The 18062-nt window shown below is 39.0% G+C and overlaps 2 protein-coding genes across 5 annotated transcripts in view; one reads left to right on the top strand and one right to left on the bottom strand.

The window, feature by feature from the left end:
* The first annotated feature begins 236 nt into the window (after positions 1-236).
* stoml3a (stomatin (EPB72)-like 3a) lies at positions 237-5376 on the top strand. The gene is made up of 7 exons (XM_067595233.1): positions 237-1273; positions 1720-1823; positions 2882-2954; positions 3331-3413; positions 3607-3810; positions 4645-4779; positions 4898-5376. Exons 1-7 carry the CDS (start codon positions 1195-1197, stop codon positions 5087-5089), a joined length of 870 nt encoding a protein of 289 aa, XP_067451334.1. The 5' UTR covers positions 237-1194; the 3' UTR covers positions 5090-5376.
* The window catches only part of mtus2b (microtubule associated tumor suppressor candidate 2b), a 27518-nt gene continuing 14830 nt past the window's right edge, over positions 5375-18062 (bottom strand). The window contains exons 6-16 of one of the 4 annotated variants that reach the window (XM_067595228.1): positions 16935-17033; positions 16596-16679; positions 15841-16037; positions 10806-10872; positions 10200-10414; positions 9835-9940; positions 9675-9748; positions 9465-9563; positions 9193-9312; positions 8958-9058; positions 5375-7979 (exon numbers count right to left, since the gene is read on the bottom strand). In XM_067595228.1, the coding sequence (XP_067451329.1) occupies positions 7772-7979; positions 8958-9058; positions 9193-9312; positions 9465-9563; positions 9675-9748; positions 9835-9940; positions 10200-10414; positions 10806-10872; positions 15841-16037; positions 16596-16679; positions 16935-17033 (1370 nt within the window). In that variant the 3' untranslated portion in view covers positions 5375-7771. Of the gene's footprint in view, positions 7980-8957; positions 9059-9192; positions 9313-9464; positions 9564-9674; positions 9749-9834; positions 9941-10199; positions 10415-10805; positions 10873-13526; positions 13596-15840; positions 16038-16595; positions 16680-16934; positions 17034-18062 lie in introns of those variants that run through there. The other 3 variants (XM_067595229.1, XM_067595230.1, XM_067595231.1) reach the window with 3 other exon arrangements.

Genomic DNA, 18062 nt, shown 5'->3' with positions numbered 1-18062 from the left:
GGTCTGAAATCCTAAAGAGAAAAGTATTTTTGAAGTGGGTGCGGTCTGTCGAATTTCATATACATAGTAAAACTAGTAATAGTAAAAAAAAAAAAAAAAAAAAAAAAAGGGAAAAAAAGGAAGAAATGAATATTTTGTCTTATTTTAAAGTAATTTGAATAACCACAAATTCCAATTTCATGGAATTATGAGTAATATTGTTAATTATGGAAATAAAACAGATTGAGCTCTTTTACTGCTTTAGACACTCACAGTAGCATTTTAAACTCATCACCTTAAATGAAACTGGCAAAAGGCATGCAGTGTGTAGCATTGTGAACAAGAGGAGCTGGAATTCACATGCACATCATGTAGTGAGTGTGCTGTCATGTGACCAAGTGTCATGTGACGATCCATTAAAGGGACCTCCTTGAAAAATTATGGAAACGAGCCGCTCACATGTCAGTTCTTATGACTCTGTAGCTCACACACACTGTGTATTGCACAACTTCACATCACAGAAATAACTGTTTGGCATTTGTTTTTACTGTGTAGTCATGCTGTTTTACATTACTGCAATTACTATGTATATCCATATTGCTCTCAGATACTATTTATTTGATTAATATAAAATTCATCCACCTCACTCCTTTCCTCTCTTCCTCTCTGTCCTCTCTATATCACTTTGTGCATATATACATTGTATACATCATTTTTTAACCTAATTTAAACAGAAATTTTATTCATTGTGCAAAAACTGTCAATTTTTCACATTTTAAATGACACATGAGACACAATGACACAGGAAACATGAGTATGATCACATCTCGTACCTGCACCAGCGCTCATGTTTCACTACTTGGATGTCATCTATTGTTTATTCATAACCTACACTCAACAGGTGTCAGATTCCTGGACCTCTATGTAAGAGTATAATGGGAAAGCACAAGAGTTGAACCTTAAGCTTTCCAATACAGGAGCTACATAGACGCTGGTTGGGATCTACAGTATGGTTCATATTACCTGTTGGCACCCACAAGGTGAGTCCATGAGTCACACATCATCAAATGGGAGTTTGAGTTTGTGTGTCTCAGGCTCATGGAAACCATCTGGGCAATTAGGGAAGGGTATAGACCACACCTCTTGAGGTGAATAGTCAGGTAAACAAGTGTAGCACTGCTTCACTCACTCCATCACACTGAAACCAACTCACTAATGATCTCAACAATATCCAGCATGGACAAGATGGTTACGCCAGGTAAACTTCAGATCAACTCCATGGATAATGTTGAAGGTAAATACTTTATTTGATCTTTTAAAAAGTGTGCCTTACTCTGTCTTTGACTGTGAAATGTTTAATTTTAAACAATCTGATCAACTAAGTGGGAAAATCACATAGATTATAGATATTGTTTGTGGACCTCAAGTTAACTGTTCTTAAGAGGCACAGAAATGTTCTCTGTCTTTACCTAAAGCTTTACATTACACAGACTCAGGTAGATTTGAAGTAATGTGACATCCCTTAGAGATTATTTACATCATTAGTGACAAATGAGACATATATAAATAAAAGGTGTTGTCCCACTGGGTCATATTACTGTTTAATTGTGTGAACAGCATGACTACAACAATCATCAGTCTAGATTTCAGTGCTAACAAGTGTGTACCAAAGGAGTCATGGAAAATATGCAAAATGACACCAATACAAGCTTTTTAAGTGTTTTTCTACTTCCTCTACAGACAGAAACTCAGGGAGACTGGGATGTTTCGGTTGGATATTGGTCATCATATCTCTCATGATTATAGTACCACTCTTCCCTCTCACAATATTTTGTTGTGTTAAGGTAGAGTATATTCACATTCACGTACACTACTGATTAGGATTAGGCAATTATTGGTTTCTGAAGGGCCAATGCAGATAGCAATGTACAGATGACACACAGAACCACGATCACTTACCTGCCTCCTCTCTGCACCCCTGCCTAATTGTGTAACTTGTTTACATTTATTAATTTGGCAGATGCTTTTGTCCAAAGCAACGTACAAATGAGGTACAATCCACAGTACAATCCTACAGCAGATCAAGAAGAACCCTTCAAGAATAAGTACCTCAGCACCCAGTTCCACGTTCCACCTGACACAAGTGCTACAAGCCTTGCAGGTGCATGAAGTGTCTAGAAGATTACTCCTTTTTTTTGGAGAGAGATAGAGTGACTTAGAGAAGGATTGAGAGATAGAGAAAGAGCATATTAGGTGAGTAAGTACTCTCGGGAGAGGTGAGACTTAGAGTGATTTTTGAAGACAGAGAGGGATTTTGCTGACCGAATCGAGTTGTACACTAGTACTGTACCAGAGATGCCTAATTCGGATAGGGTGTAACGCTTTGAGTTTAGAAGCTTTTTAAAGATGAAGAACTGGAGAACTGTATGTGATTAAAGCACCTTTCAAATTATTCTGCAATTTTATCTGTCTAGAAAACCGAGACAATCCCCTGCAGTCGATACATTGCTTTCAGTCTTGCATTCATCACTCCTGTGTTGCCACAGGGTCTCTTTAGGCAGGGTGATTCACAGCATCTGTTTAGGGATCAATACACTTTTTAAACTAATTTACAAAAAATGTATTTTATCGGCCAGTCAAATCCAAAAGTAGAATGTGCAGATGCCACAGATATTACACCACCTTCACGTAAGATGTGAGACTGAGTAGTTGATATCTGATACTGGCCGACTACATCAGCGAACTGATATATAGGTCTAACCCTTAAAGTGATTCATTTAGATTTGGTTCTCTGATTTGGTTATGTGTCATGTGATACACCTTTCCTTTCAACTGTTTTACACACTTTGTGTCTGGTCTTGTTTGTTCTATTTGTATGGCTGGCTTTGTCTCCAACATGCAGATAGTGAAGGAGTATGAGCGAGCCGTCATTTTTAGACTCGGCCGAATCACAGACAGGAAACCTAAAGGACCAGGTTCGTTTCTGATTTATCATTTACAGTGGTATCCAGTCTAGGATAGCTTTCCAGAAAATTGTACCTAGTAAAAGTCTGCATAGAAAAATAGTTTACAAACTAATTTATTTAATGAGGCTCACTCTGCAATCTTAGAAACCAATCCTTCACCGTTCTGTTTCCCCATTGGGCTGGATATCTATTAGTGAATTGTGAAAATCCTGTTACAAGCCTGTTGGATTGTCCAACTTGATGTTGAATGATTGGCTGATACAATTGTTATTTCATTCTGTTATATCAAACAGCAACTTCTACAATATAGGACAGTCTAAATAGATTGCATAAGTGTTTGTTTACTTAAAATGGCTACAAAAAATGGGTCTTTACTCCTTTCCAGGACTTTTCTTTGTTCTGCCCTGCACTGATAACTTTGTGAAAGTTGATCTGAGAACTATATCGTTTGACATCCCTCCACAAGAGGTAAGGTTTCCTGCATTTCTTCTGTTTTTATCGTCTACATAAAATGTGGGGAAATCATTTTGTGTCTCATAATCCCACGTATCAGAGGGTCATTGCTTGCAGCCTTGTAGCCATTAATAGTAAATAATTTGTAATCTTCCTCGGTGAATCCACGAGTCACAGCATCAGAGTTTTGTTTTTTTTACCTTTTCAGATCCTAACCAAAGACTCAGTGACAGTGTCTGTGGATGGTGTGGTGTACTTCCGGATACACTGCCCTATATCATCTGTGGCCAATGTGTCCAACGCACACTCATCTACACGGCTGCTGGCTCAAACCACCCTGAGGAATGTACTGGGCACCAAGAACCTTGCAGAACTGTTGTCTGACAGAGAGGGCATATCCCTTAACATGCAGGTGACTATATCCTATGTGTGATGTGGTAAGAAGGTTTATGGGGAGCTGAGGGTCAAGAGAGGATACATCTTAAATTTAGTAACAGTGATTTTTTAAGAAATAGCTGAGTATAAAATCTAATTTCATTTATGTTCTACTGGCCCCGACATCCACTGAACCTCATTATCTTCCATTACTGGTGCATAACTGGTCGATTTGAGAGCAAAGAATTTGCAGTGAGGCAAATCCAGGGGATAATAAGACAAATGACACTTGCAGTGTAAATGTTTGACAACAAAACACAAAGTTGAATTCACTGTGCTTTTCATGGTCATAAAAACTTGAAGAGAGAGGTTATTCTGACAAAGCACTGACATATCATTGCCTTTAAAGTTGCTATGCCTAAGATGTTAGTGAATAATTGTCCCTATAAACCTCTTGCAGACATGGAGCAACATTATCATCATGTTTCTAACGGACTGATAAATATAAGTCCAATATTCACTCTCTTATCACATCCAATTGTGTCTAAACTAGCAAAAAATATCTTGGTTTAATTGTTGTCTTCACTAGCAGACTAATATTGTATAAAGTTTGACAGTGGGTTTATCAAAGTGTCTCGTATAAAGCAGCTGCCAACTTTTGCAAAAAGTAGCGTAAAGAGTAAAGGTGTCACAAAACCAAAACAATGAGCTACTAAAGGCTAAAAGCTCCATACAGCTGAAGAGCTGGGTGTTAAGTCTCTTTAAGATTATCAATACGAGCGATCTCTTACATTAAAAATAGTCATAAAAAAACTGTAGTAGTAATGCTTTAAAGTGCCTGGAATATTTAATTTGCAATATTTATCTTCAGGAAGCTCTGGATGAAGCCACTGATCCGTGGGGTATTAAGGTGGAGCGTGTGGAGATCAAAGATGTGAAGTTGCCTCAGCAGCTGCAGAGAGCCATGGCAGCAGAAGCAGAGGCCACTCGGGAGGCCAGGGCTAAGGTGAAGAGGGCCACGGAAGATTAAATCTAACTTTTTCTTGATACACTCCACCCATGGAAAAGAAGGGAGGCTGCGAAGGAAACATTGGAACAATGTTGTTTGTCTGTCTGTGTTTCAGATCATTGCTGCGGAGGGAGAGATGAAGGCCTCCAGGGCTCTGAAAGAAGCCTCTCTGGTAATCTCTGAGTCACCCTCTGGCCTCCAACTACGATACCTGCAGACGCTCAACACCATCGCAGCAGAGAAGAACTCCACCATCGTCTTCCCTCTGCCTATAGATATGTTGCAGAATTTCATACAGAGGAAGTGATGAATTTAAATTTCAAGTCATATAAAAGCTACATTCAGTCAGATTTGTACCGTTATTATAGTTATATTGTTATTATTACTGTTATAAGCTACAGTGGTATCTCTTTTTGATATGACCCTTGCATGTTTATTGCTGATTTGCACTTCTGAAACATAAAATGTATTCTGTTTTTACTACAGCAAAGGAAGAGCTCTATGTCTTGGCACCATATATATGAATGGCAAAAATAAAGTAGAATGATTATGTATTAAAGGTATATCCACACCAACTCTCACTTTTGCACACTTATTTTCTTAATGTGTTTTAATACTTAAATACAAAGTGCAACATATACAGTATGGACATTAGTGTCTCATCACTGATCACAATTATTTTAACCAGCTAAGCTACAGTTGCAGTTCTGGAGGAGGACAAATAAATAGATATATGAAATGCACAAGAAATGTAAAAACAAATAAATCAAGCACAACAACCTTATAAAGACATGCTTTCATATAAACGTATCCGTGGGTTTCTGAAATACTGAATACAATCTTTACAACAGAAGTCCTGTAAACAATCAACAGAAGTACTAACAGCTACATGATACATCAACCTGCTCTGACATTGGATGTAAACTGTAAACAAAAACGCTTATTCTCACGTCGAACAAACATTCAGTAAATGAGTACTGGGTCATGTCCACAGGACACAGAGGCAATCAGTGCAATCGGAATACCTGATGGAGAGAAATATCATTTCCACTACCTTTCAGAAAATAGTAAAGAACACCAAGTTGAACATAATCAACTTACTGTCATAACAGCAAATGCAACTCACCTACAACCAAATACCTGTTTGAGCAGATTTCCACATTTTATGTGTCAGGGGGGATATTCTATCATTATAATAAAGTAATATTACTCCAACCTATTTCATATATTCGCTGACCACTCTTTGCTCTTTAAAATATTTACACATATTCTCTACATCCAAAATAATGTTGTACAAAGGATATCTTGCAAAACAAGACAGTTGAGCTGAATGGTTACATAAACATGTGCGTAACTTTAAAAAAAAAAATACAACTAATACAAAATCCTGTCAACCAAGTTACGGCAGTTGCTTCCCTTTGATGAATCCTAATTTGCCTGAGATTATTCTCTACAATGAGAAATGAGGTAACAGCTTGCAGAGATTCATTCTTATTTTGATTAAACTATTTGTCAAATTTAGGATTTTTTTTCTCATCAGAAATTCTGCTAAAAGTCAATTGGCGGTACAAACGGAAAGTTTGGAAGCCATAATAGTGTTTTTTCATTACATTTGCTCATGAGTTGTTTTTTTGTTTCCTGTGGTGTAATTCAAACAACACAGAAAACAACTCAGTTAATCAGCAATTCAGAAAACAGCAACAATGCCAGTCAGCTGCATGAGCGATGATAAGTAACACTTAAAGAAAGTGCAGAAAAAAATACAAATTGGTAATGTTAAATTGTACGAATGGAACATAATGAACAGATGTTGGACTTAAATGTGTACAGGTTAATACATTTTAACAAGAACTGCAGTGTCTGCACCATTTATGGCTAATTTTGCTGCAATTAACTCCAGAGATGACAGCTACAGTACATGGTGAACTGTTGTGCACTTTTGTTTAGTAGGAAATGGTAATACTTTCTTGAGGGGCACCATCTCACATGAAAAATATGAGATAAGTTTATGTGTGGATTGTATAATTACGTATTGATCTATTAATTATATTGATTTCAATAGATCCTGCTCTGATTTATTAGAAATAGGAGGTAACTTGTGTTGCCCATTCACCCTTCTACTTCATATCATCACACTGTAGGTAATCCTAAAATAAAGTTGATATAACCGGAAGACAGAACATGCTTTAAAGAGAGCAATACATGTACAGTTTTTACAAATGGAAATCCATAATATAGTCATACTTTGTTGGCAGTTCAATGGATTTATGAGTTGTTATGTTGTTGTAATCATACATTTCGGGTCGACGCTAATATCTAGCTGTTGATGGAGAAAGTAGGGTGGATGACTGAGGTTAAATTGGCTAGGTAGTCATTCATACACTCCTGACATATGAAATATTTCAATTAGGATTTTGTGATTTTACTCAAAGTATTTCCTGTGCCTTGATAGACGTTGCTGGTGGAAGAGAATGGACGGCAAAGGCGCTTCTTGTGTTAGTTGTTGCACTTTTGATGCTCGCTATGTCTCGTACATCCATCATCCTGAGCGCTGGATGAGAAGGTGGAGATGGAGATGGAGGCGAAAACATGGAAATGAGGCACCGTGAGTCTGATCCTGCTCTCTGAAGTCTACAATGACCAGGTCTTTCATCTACTGCAGCTTTGCAGTGCATCTGTTTTGAGGGGTTTTCATGTAGAATAGAAAAAAGTGGACAGCAGAGAATTCCCTTTGAACAACAAGAGGTGTGATCATTAATACAATTCTTTACGTCAGAGATTAAAATTCCTTGGGTTTGGCTTTGGAAACGCATCACACGCGTGTGCGGCATTTCCTATGAGACAAACTAACATGAGTCTGTCCATCTACATTGTGTAAAATCCTACACTTTAAATGGAGAGGAACATTCAACAAATAGTTAAAAAATAATCAGGGCGTCCAATGCCAGATAAAAGAAAATTTTTGATACAAGAGCTTCCATTGAGAATGTCATTGATGGTAGGAGTGCGGACGGGCAGGTGAGCCTGGTCCAGAGGGGGGTCGATGGATGGGGGAGGAGCTGGGGGACATACGAGGGCTCAGCTCGCCTGTCTGAAGACGCCACAGCAGTTCCTCATTGGTGCGGCTCAACCGCTTCTTCTCGTTGCTCTCCTTCTCCACGTTCACTTGCAAGTTGGCATTCTCCTCAGAGAGTTGCCTGATAGGGACAAAAGTTCAAACATAAATACCACGTACTAGTGCTGCGTTCCTTTTGAAGACTGAAGTCAGGTTTCCAGCTGCAAGGTTACAGTTATAGATAAAAAAACAGGAAAGCAAATTGAAACTCGACAAAGATTTTCTTTGTTGAGTGTAAAATACTATTTAGCTTTATATTCCAGGTTTAGCTGTTTACCATAGATGTGTTTGGGTAGATTTAGATTTTGCAATAATGAAAAGAAAACACAAGTATTAGATTGCTTTGTTCGTTTTTTTGGAAGTGTATGTTTTTCAGAAGGTAATGAGCAAAAAGTAGATGCATTCATTATGCATTATGTATAATTAAATGTTGCCATAAGATATATTTTATTCAGTATGTTTGTGCTCGTTCTAAACTCTCTCTATTGTTCTGCAAATACAGTATAACCCATCCTATTTGGGTTGTTAAAAGTCATTATGGGAACTTTTGATCATGATCTAACTCCTGAAATTCAGTTAACATAAAATATTTTTTATAATAATTCAGCATTTACAGTGCAGGCCACTGTGACACCAGATGACTGTATCTTGTCCATTTGAATGTTCAAGTTGAAGGGAAACTGCATTACATTTTTTCTTGTAGGAAGCACGAATTTTCCATTTTTTCCATAATGTCATTATGAGTGGTCAGAGAGTCATACTGTAGTGACACGAACTAGAGTTATATTTAAAACTGTAAAGTCACTGCGATACCAGAGTTAAAATAAGAATAAAACCACCAACAACATTACTGGATACATTACAAAAGTAACAGATCCAGAAAAAAATAAACATACTTTAATAACAAGGTATTATAACAATGTTATCACAATAACAACTTTTTTTCTTCTTTTCTTACAGTTGTATCCCTTTTATCAATATTAGGAGTTTAAGCTCATTTAATCATACTGGTTTTAACTGGGTCTTGAATCTACATTAGTATGCGTTTGTACAATCTGACCTGGACACAGCAAGGTTCTTGTCTATTCTTTCCTTCAGGTCCTCATTCTGCTGCTGTAACACCTGCACTCTCTCCTCCAGGTACACATTCTTTTCAGCCTGCTCAAAAACAGAGAGGAAAATGTGCACGACATTAAATTCTTCAAATGATGAAATCTATAACTAGTGAAGCACATACAAAAACACAAAAAAACAACCAAACAGATCTAAAGAAAAGTCCGAAATTTTAAGCCTACTATTTTCTCCAGCTCTGTAATCTTCAGTTCCTGTTGATGGATTTGTTGATTCTTCATCTCCAGCACTTCTTTCAGACTCTTCAGGTCCTCCTCAATGTGTTGATATGGTGCCAAAGCATCCTACAAACAGCAGACAGCATCAGTGAAAACCATCATCATCAATCTTTAGAGCCAACAAACATTGCAAGCAAACAAAATTTCTCAAGATCTTTCCTGCCATTGTCACCAAAGTAGCCGACATTTTTCTCTGTACTGTATCATGCAGCAGTTACCACTATCTGTTCATCTGTGCTCTTTCGTAGAGCTTCTTCAAAGCGCTTTGCTCGGTCTCGAAGGCTATGGTTCTGAAATGTCAGCGTGTCCACCTGGTCCTGGTCAGCAAACAGACATTATGAACTTGTTAGTCACTGTCACTGACCACAAAATGTATCATACAGTATATCTTTAGAAAACATAAATCATCAGGAGGAGGAACCATTAACCTGCAGAGACAATCTGATCTTTTCAAACTCCTCCTCCAGAGACTTCTTCTGCTGCTCGTGGGCCATCTTCAGATCTGACACAAGAAAAACAAACATTATTAGTATTTTGACCTGCAGAAGAGTGAGCCAGTAAAAGGAGAGTCATTTTACTGGTTCATACTTTTCACAGTCCTGGCATGCTCCTCCTGCAGAGTGGCCAGCGTGTCATTGTGAGCCGTCTCCATCTCCATCAAGGACTCCTCATGGTCCTCAAACATCTCCTCAATCTGAGCCAAGATGGAGATAATGAACAGTTACAAAAATGTATTATGATTATATTTTACTTTCATGAGTTGACTGTACATCCAAAGTTTCTAGAGTGCTCATTGTGGTACTTAAAGATTTGCTTTTAAGCTGCTAGTAGCTGATATATACAGAGGATATTTAGAATATGTAAGGATGATGCAGGGTTTCATTGGAAGCTTTATACACAGCAACAGCAGTGACATAACATCCTTAACTTCTCAGTGGATGAAAATGACACACCTGCTCCTGCTGTTTGACCCGTAGCTCCTCCAGCTCAGCGCGTTGTTGGGCCTGCAGGCTCTTGGACTCAGCCGTATGCTGTGCCTTCAGCCGCTCCTCCAGCGCTCCCAGCTCCTTTTGCTGCTGAGCGCGCAATCCCTGCAGCTCAGCCTCAAAACGCCGCTCCAGTTCCTCCTTCTCCTGCTGCAGTTGCTCCCAGTGTGCAACACTGAAAGCTGGAACATAATGAAGAGGTGAAGTTTCCTTCACTTGATCCAAAATTTGGGTCACGGACTAAGCACAAAAAAAGAACTTCGTCTCAAGAAGATACAGCATGCCAAAGTTAATTTAACTCTTGATTTATTGCTTTATTATCATTACTATTGTATTATAATGTCTGGATGTTGATATATACAATGACAACAGGGCAACGTTATTACAGTGTCTGATAAATGGTGTTCAATCTTGCACTAAATCCAGACTTTCATCAGCAGAGTGGAGTCCCATGGGACACATGTTCCTCTCTGTGCTGGTAGTTCTGTATTATACATGATACGCTGTGAGGTAAGAGTGACTCACTGCACTCCTCCCTGTAGTGCCATATCTGTCACGCTGTATCCCACTTACCCACTTCATCCCTGATTCTGGCGAGCTCTAGGGACAGTTCCCTCTCTTTCACAATAGCACTCTCATTCTGAAATGCAAACACATACAGCAGTGAAGTGAAAAACCTCGGAACGGCACACATGGATTTCTTACAAACAGATTCAGTACTGCTGTGACCCAGATAGTCAAATTAATGTGACAGTTCTGGCACAAGTCTGGTGAAGCTGAATATGATTCAGCTATATGATTGAAATTAGCATCACACAATATTTAAAAGAGCTATTTTTGATATTGTTATGTACTCAGTTGCCAGTTTATTAAGTACACCTAGTTAAAACTCATGCTGTCTAATATAACAGCCCTCCTACCTTTATGAGGGTTACAGTTTTTAATTGAAGCTGTTTTAAAGATGTTGTGGTTTAATCTGATGATGTTTGGAGGATTCAGTTTGTGGTGCTGTTGTGCTGCACTTTTAAGATTATTTTTATGGCATTTTTTATTTATTGGTTTTAAAAAAGGAAGGCTGAAATCAGAAAATAGATTTAACCCAGAATATTGCAGGTATATGTGCATTAGATGGTTTACAGACCAAAAGGACATTACTACTAGATATCTTGGTGTTTTTCCACCACACACACACACACACACACACACAGTATGTTCATATGGAAAACAGCCTGACGATCTTTAATTCTGACCATGCTTATGTTTTGTAACAGTGGACATTGATCCTTATACTGTAACAGCACAAACATGTTTTAACCAATTCACAGTAACCACAAACCAAACTGTACCTTTAACAAACCAAACTCCAGCACTTTCTACAGTATCTCCTCTCATTGAATTAAAAAAATACAACTTCTCATGTTGTCTCTCCTCTGGTAGTCATTCACATGAGATTGGCTGAACCGATGATTTAATGACAAACATGACAATAAAAGCTCTATGTGATAATTTGCCACAGATGCATTCTGTTGCACTTTTGATAATGTTAGATGATCAACAACTGTGTGCTGCCTGGGGCTCACAAATCACAGTAGATCCAAGCAGTACACAAGGGATGGTAGTAAATTTCATTTTTATCATTCATCAGACAAAAATACGCACCACTTTCTGTGTGGTACAACAATTTTGTGTCAGTGCATCATCTAGTTCACTATAGATCAGAAAAGCAAGCTAAAGTCTTCACATCATCCTGCAAGAATCAACGATCAAAAAAAAGTTAATATTTTAAAAAGAAAAAGCCAACACTTACAGCTCAAAGGCTTCTCCACTATCCACCGGGGACTCATCATGATGTGACAACCTCAAAGCACATCTTACTCGCGGAGGCAGACACGCCGTACAGTTAAATTACTATTGATCACAGCTCTAAACATGAAGTAAGATGGCTACACGCGTTGTTGCTTCCAGATCAAGCAAAGCTCACGAAGCTCATGTGCTCACGAGGAACAAAGAGAGTCAGAGAGCAGCAGGTAAAATATGTATGAGATAGTATACAGTATGTCTCGGCAGTAGTGATGTCATCGCCCTAAAAGGTTATGCTTGGAACATACGGTCATCAGGGAGAGACTGCAGTGACCTCACGAGGGAAGAAGGATGGTCAGCGGTTTTTTTCATTGCTTACTGCTCAGCTCCACCTCTGCTCCTACCCATCATTCCCTCTGTCCTGCCCAGACGCCCCCCCACTGGGATCTCCAGGGAGTTACAGAATGTGACATGCATCTTAATTTTCTAATCTGATGTTCATCCCTCACCAAGGTAACATAATCCATTTTTAGGGCTGCAACTAATGATTATTTCCATTATCAGTAACGCTGTTGATCATTTTTGTAATTCATTGATTAATCGTTTGGTCTGTAGCAGGCAGAAAATAGTGAGAACGACCATCATAAATAACCAGAATGCCAGATGTTACATCTTTAAATTGCTTGATAGGTCTGACCCAAAGTCCTAAAGCAAAGGATGTTATATTTACAATGAAATAAAACAAAGAAAAGCAGAAAATCTTCACATTTGAAAAGCAGGAACTACCTGATGATTGGCATTTTTCATGCTATAAATCGAAAACAATTAATGAATTATCAAACACGTTGTTGTTGTTAATTCTGTAACAATCTTTTCAATCAATTTGACCTTCTGGGAAAGAATAAATATGGCTTTTTATAGCAAGGCTGCTCATTCTCAAGGAGATAATGAGTTAATTAACCTCTCCAAAATCTGAAACCATGCAATCAGTCCAGCTTCATGTTTTATGTTTTTGTCCTGTTGAGAACCAGACTCTGTAACTACAGTATGGAGACCAAACACGTGACTTCTCGGAGATAAGAAATGCAGCACTACCAGGTAAACAAGGGGATAATACATCCTAAGCGTAACCAGCATACATGCAGTAAGGACACAACATACACACTAAAATAGAAAAAAAAAAGTGTAAGAATATAGCACAGCAGCAATAGTGTGTTATGTAACATCCCTGCAAACTCTAAGAGAATAGAAAGAGGGACAGTGCGACAGACAAGCCTGCTTTGACTCAGCATATTCATGCACAGCTTTCCACTTTCTCCACTGGCTCTGTCACTAGGAAACAAGTGAATATAATGCTCACATAGACAGAAACACTCAGACAGCCCCCACCCACCCCCACCAGCAAACACACACACATGCGCACAACCACACATACATAAAAGGAATCCTCGGTGCTGAAACAAGCCTGCTGCCTGCAGAAGATGCTGGCTTTACCGTTTGGTCCAGACAGCGCAGAGGGAGGAAATGCCTACAGCAGCAATGGCCCATACTATGCTAGCAGACAGCAGCATCCCTGAGCCGGCTAGGGAGGCAGCAGTGACAGATGCAAGTGCCAGAAAGATACAGAAAGAGAGAAAGAGGGGGAGGGAGCCAAGCGGAGGAGGAAGGAGAGGGGAGGAGAGACGGGATAACCGAAGCCTCACCTCGTTTCCTGGTTTGCGACCGACGTTTATCCCTGCTGGAACAAAGACTGCCAGCCCCAGCCCAGTTCTGCCTGCCCACCCCTTAAACTCCCACCAATACGCTCTATATCACATTCACACGCATGGCAGGCAGCAACACACACACACAACGACACACACATACACACACACACGTACGGTCTTTTGCATCTTTGAGAAAAAACGAAAAGAGTGTAGCAGGAGAAGATGGGGGAGGGAAATGATCAATAAGTGGCCAATTATCTGCTCTGTTACTCAGCACAGGGAAGAATAGCTACATGCAGGCATTTCAATACGTACAGAACACACACACACAGACACGCTTAATGGAAATTAATTCATTCTACATAGATCTGACTGAGGCAATAATGTCCAGATAATATCTTTGGATATTAAGTTTCTTGAAAAAAATCTAACAGCTCAATCAACATACGTATAAAACACCTAAAATCTGATGATTCTCATTCAGTAGAATATCGGTCCTTTCAATGTTACTTCAATCCATCTGAATACAAACTTCATCAACATATATTGTCACTGCTTGCACACTCCTTCAAATCCAGAGTTTAGAGAGATGTATGACCAAAGTATCTGAGCCTACACAGACCTATCAGAACATCTGACAGCACAAATAAAATATTTTTTACCAATATTGGATAATTTACTGGCTTTATTCCATCAAAACTGGACAGGAAACAAACAAACATTTAAGGCTGTCTATCAAGATCCTACATCTGAAAATCCTTGATGATCATTTAAGACAAGAAACACACAAAAAAAATCCTAATAAAACACTCACACTGCCGAATTGAAAACCAAATTTAATGAACGTTTTTAAAGGAGCGCCCTGTCCCTCCAGTTCTCATTTGCAGATATATCTCAGATGAATACAGTATATTTCAATGTCGTCAGACCTTAGTGGGTATTCCGCTCGTGTCTGACAATCGGTCAAACTAAAAGCACAGCCAGGCTGAGGCAGGCAGCTCTAATCTCATTAATCATATCCCACTGTGGAGCAGAGCATGTGGGTGGGGCTGGGAAATGGATGAAAAAGAAGCAGAGGACCAAGAGGAAAGGACAAGAAACAAATACTTCATCTAGCTTTGAGAAGCAGAATATAAGATGTATAAGAAATAATATGTTTGATTTTGACTTTGTGGCGGTTGCAGGGATTACCTTACACAACAGGAGAATACTGTGTTTACATCCCACTGAGTCAACCATAGCTCTGTCTCATGCATGTCCACATACACTTGGATGTATAAGAGGCTTTAATGCACCAGAAACAAATTCTTTTAGTTCGAGCTTGAAAAACCTTTTGAAATCTGTTTTACTGAATATCCTGCAGCTTCAAAGTCGTCCCCAAAATATTCAAAAGGCCACCGCAGTCAGGCTTTAAAGCAAGTGTCTGGCTTTGTGAATAAAGTAATACTAACAACAAAAGCCAGATGCTACAGGTGTCACACGTACAAGTGGAAGCATCGCACTTTGTAGTTGCAACCTGAAGCCTGATGTAGCTTTCACTCTCTAGATTCAAAAGATGGTTGCAAAATTAATTATTAGCCAGATTAACCATGATTCACACTTTTAAGCAAAGGATACAGGTTTTGTGTGTTTGCATGAGACTAAATGATCATTTTTTAGCCTGTTTGTGAATTGTGAATACTTTGCCAACCATTTTTTAAGGCATCACATTATATAAGCAGATTTATGTACCAACTTTCATGAGTCAGTGTTTCTGTTCATTTCAGTGTGGCATGAAAAACAACTTGCAGAGATTTGAAACTTGCTTTAGCTAATCAATCCATCCATTCCAGTAAACATTAAATATGTCCTGTGAAGTTTCCTAGTTTCCTCCCATTTCTTCCATAAAGGGAGGAGGAGAAGAAGAGGATGTGATACCGGCTGCAGCCTTGTTTTGTTATTTAGACTGGAAAACCTTATTTTTCTTCAGTGCAGCTCTAAAGCAAAGATATACCAAATTAAATTGATTGTAAAAGCTTTTATGTTGCTCTCAAAGTAAAAGCAAGACCAAATCTTCTAGCTTGTGAGCCCTAGTGAGGTCCCCGAGGTTTGCTGTAGCCTACCTTGTGACAGAAGTGCTGAGTGGTGATGGTGAAAACGTCCAGGCACAGGGAGGCCTTCTTTAACTGGGCCTGGAGGCTCTGCAGCTGCAGGTCCTGCTGCTCACAGCGCTCACGCAGCTGCTGGATCAGAGCCCGGTCCAACTCCTGGACCCTTTCAGTCCGAACACCACCATGGACTGCTGCTGTCCGCCCACGAACTGCAGAAACAGAGAACAGAGGGATGAACAAAACATACTGCAATATCTTCAATCATAAGAGACTTGATGAAATCATATGTATACACGATAATTAATCTTTTCCTAATGTGGAAAGAAGACTTTTTGGATTGTTCTGACTAATTAGCGATCATGAAATGTCACCTGTGGTTTGGAAACTTCTGCTTGTGTTCAATATTGCACTACTTTTTAAAAAAATCATTTTTGACATAATTTAAACAATTATAGGAAAAATAATCAACAGCTTAATTGATAATGACAGTCATGATTAGCTGCAGCCTAATTAGCAATAACTGAGTTACACTGCAAATAATTTTAATTGGTTTACGCTCTCAGATTGGTGGTTTATATCCTCCCACATGCACTAATAGTCTTTCCAACTTACTGTTACTCAAGTCTGTTCACTGTTCAGACCAATCAATCCCAGTACGAGTGCATTATGTGTGCAGTTCTCCTGCACTGGAACTCTACCAGCCGATATTCTGTCTGACTGGTCTCTGAGTAAAGGACAAAATGCTGACTTGTTGTTGGCAATCTAACCCAGCAGGATTACTGCTGGAGGAGCCATCCTAGCATTAAAGCTACTGTAGCCCGTCGCTATGACAACAGCAGGCTGCCATGGGTCTTGTAATGAAGTGTAGGAGAAAGAGAGAGAGAGAGAGAGAGAGAGAGCAAGAGCGAGAGAGAGAGAGAGAGAATGACTGCACATTTTGAGGACACAATACATGCTGAAAATGTTGCACTTCTGACTACTGCTTCCTGCTTTTGTACCACATTGGAACAAACCAAACACATAATATCTGATCAATGTGTATACAGTAATGTCACATGTATACACACACACACGCACATGCTGTAATATGATATGTTAAGTCTTACCAGGGGACTGAGGCTTGGGTGAAACCACTGCAAACCTTTTAGGGGAGGACTTTGGTGGCAGCGCAGCCTCCGGGTCCTTTTGTGCCTCCTTCCGAGAAGCTGTGTAGTAAACAAGTATGTTATTATTTTTTTTATAATACGAACAGTGAAAGAGCAAAAAAATGCACCTTTTTATTCTTTCTCTCATAAATATTATGTGAAATCAGTGGAGGAAAGTAGCTTAGTCCATTTAAGGTTTTCTCTATTTTATACTATTTTATACTTCAACTGCTCTGCCTTTTAGTGAAAAAACTCATAAATTTTGATACTCCAAGTACATTTTGCTGATAATACTTCTGTACTTGTATTTGTAATAGTGTATTTTTACACTATGGTATCACTGCTTTTACTTAAAAGATACAAATACTTCCACTACTGTTATATATAGTAATTTACATGCATGAGTAGTTCAAGGTCATTTGAGTGCTACTGCATATTGTAAATGTTTGATTCTGCAACTCAGCATGTTCTGTGTAAACCTCCTGGAGGTTTGAAGGGATGTGAGATGATAATAATAATAATAAGACTGAAACATCACACTGTTTGGTTGAACTGCTGACAAAATGTGAGAAAAGATAAAGTGCGGTACAGTGTGGTATAGTGACCACTAGCTGGAGTTGCTGCTCCACTTCACACAGATTCTCTGGTAGGAGGATCAGCCTCTCATAGTAGTACACTCTGTGACCACTGGATGTTGCTGAAACATCACACTTTCTGCAAAGATGCCAACACTGGCACAAAGGTGCACTAACTAACAACAAAGACGCCTACATCAGCAGAGAATATGCTACAGTATCACTGCTGTGACGCAATGCTAGGCAACATTTAACATACATTACAGAAGGTCTCAGTTTGGGGTAAATAATCCCTCATTCCGAATTTTTTTTCTTCCAATGTTAATCCCCCAAAGGGAAAGTGAGATGAACAATGGATGCTAAGGGCACACTCAATCACAGTGCCCTAGAATCTTCATCACTGTAAAAGAGCTTTTTAGAGACATTTCTTTATAAAAATAGCTGTGGTTAAAGACACTCTAGCCACTGAAAGAAAAAAAAGAATGTTATCCAGCTCAGCCTCACGTTCATCTGG

The sequence above is a fragment of the Thunnus thynnus genome, chromosome 7, assembly GCF_963924715.1.
Source record: "Thunnus thynnus chromosome 7, fThuThy2.1, whole genome shotgun sequence".
NCBI classification, from domain to species: Eukaryota; Metazoa; Chordata; class Actinopteri; order Scombriformes; family Scombridae; genus Thunnus; species Thunnus thynnus.
The sequence above is the reverse complement of the archived record's forward strand: the minus strand, read 5'-3'. Positions and strand labels throughout refer to the sequence as shown.

Excerpts from the sequence above, each read along its gene's own strand:
- stoml3a (XM_067595233.1), top strand. The coding sequence starts at position 1,195 with ATGATCTCAACAATATCCAGCATGGACAAGATGGTTACGCCAGGTAAA. Across the intron at positions 1,274-1,719 it reads CTCCATGGATAATGTTGAAG|ACAGAAACTCAGGGAGACTG; the intron begins GTAAATACTTTA and ends CTTCCTCTACAG. Across the intron at positions 3,811-4,644 it reads GCATATCCCTTAACATGCAG|GAAGCTCTGGATGAAGCCAC; the intron begins GTGACTATATCC and ends ATTTATCTTCAG.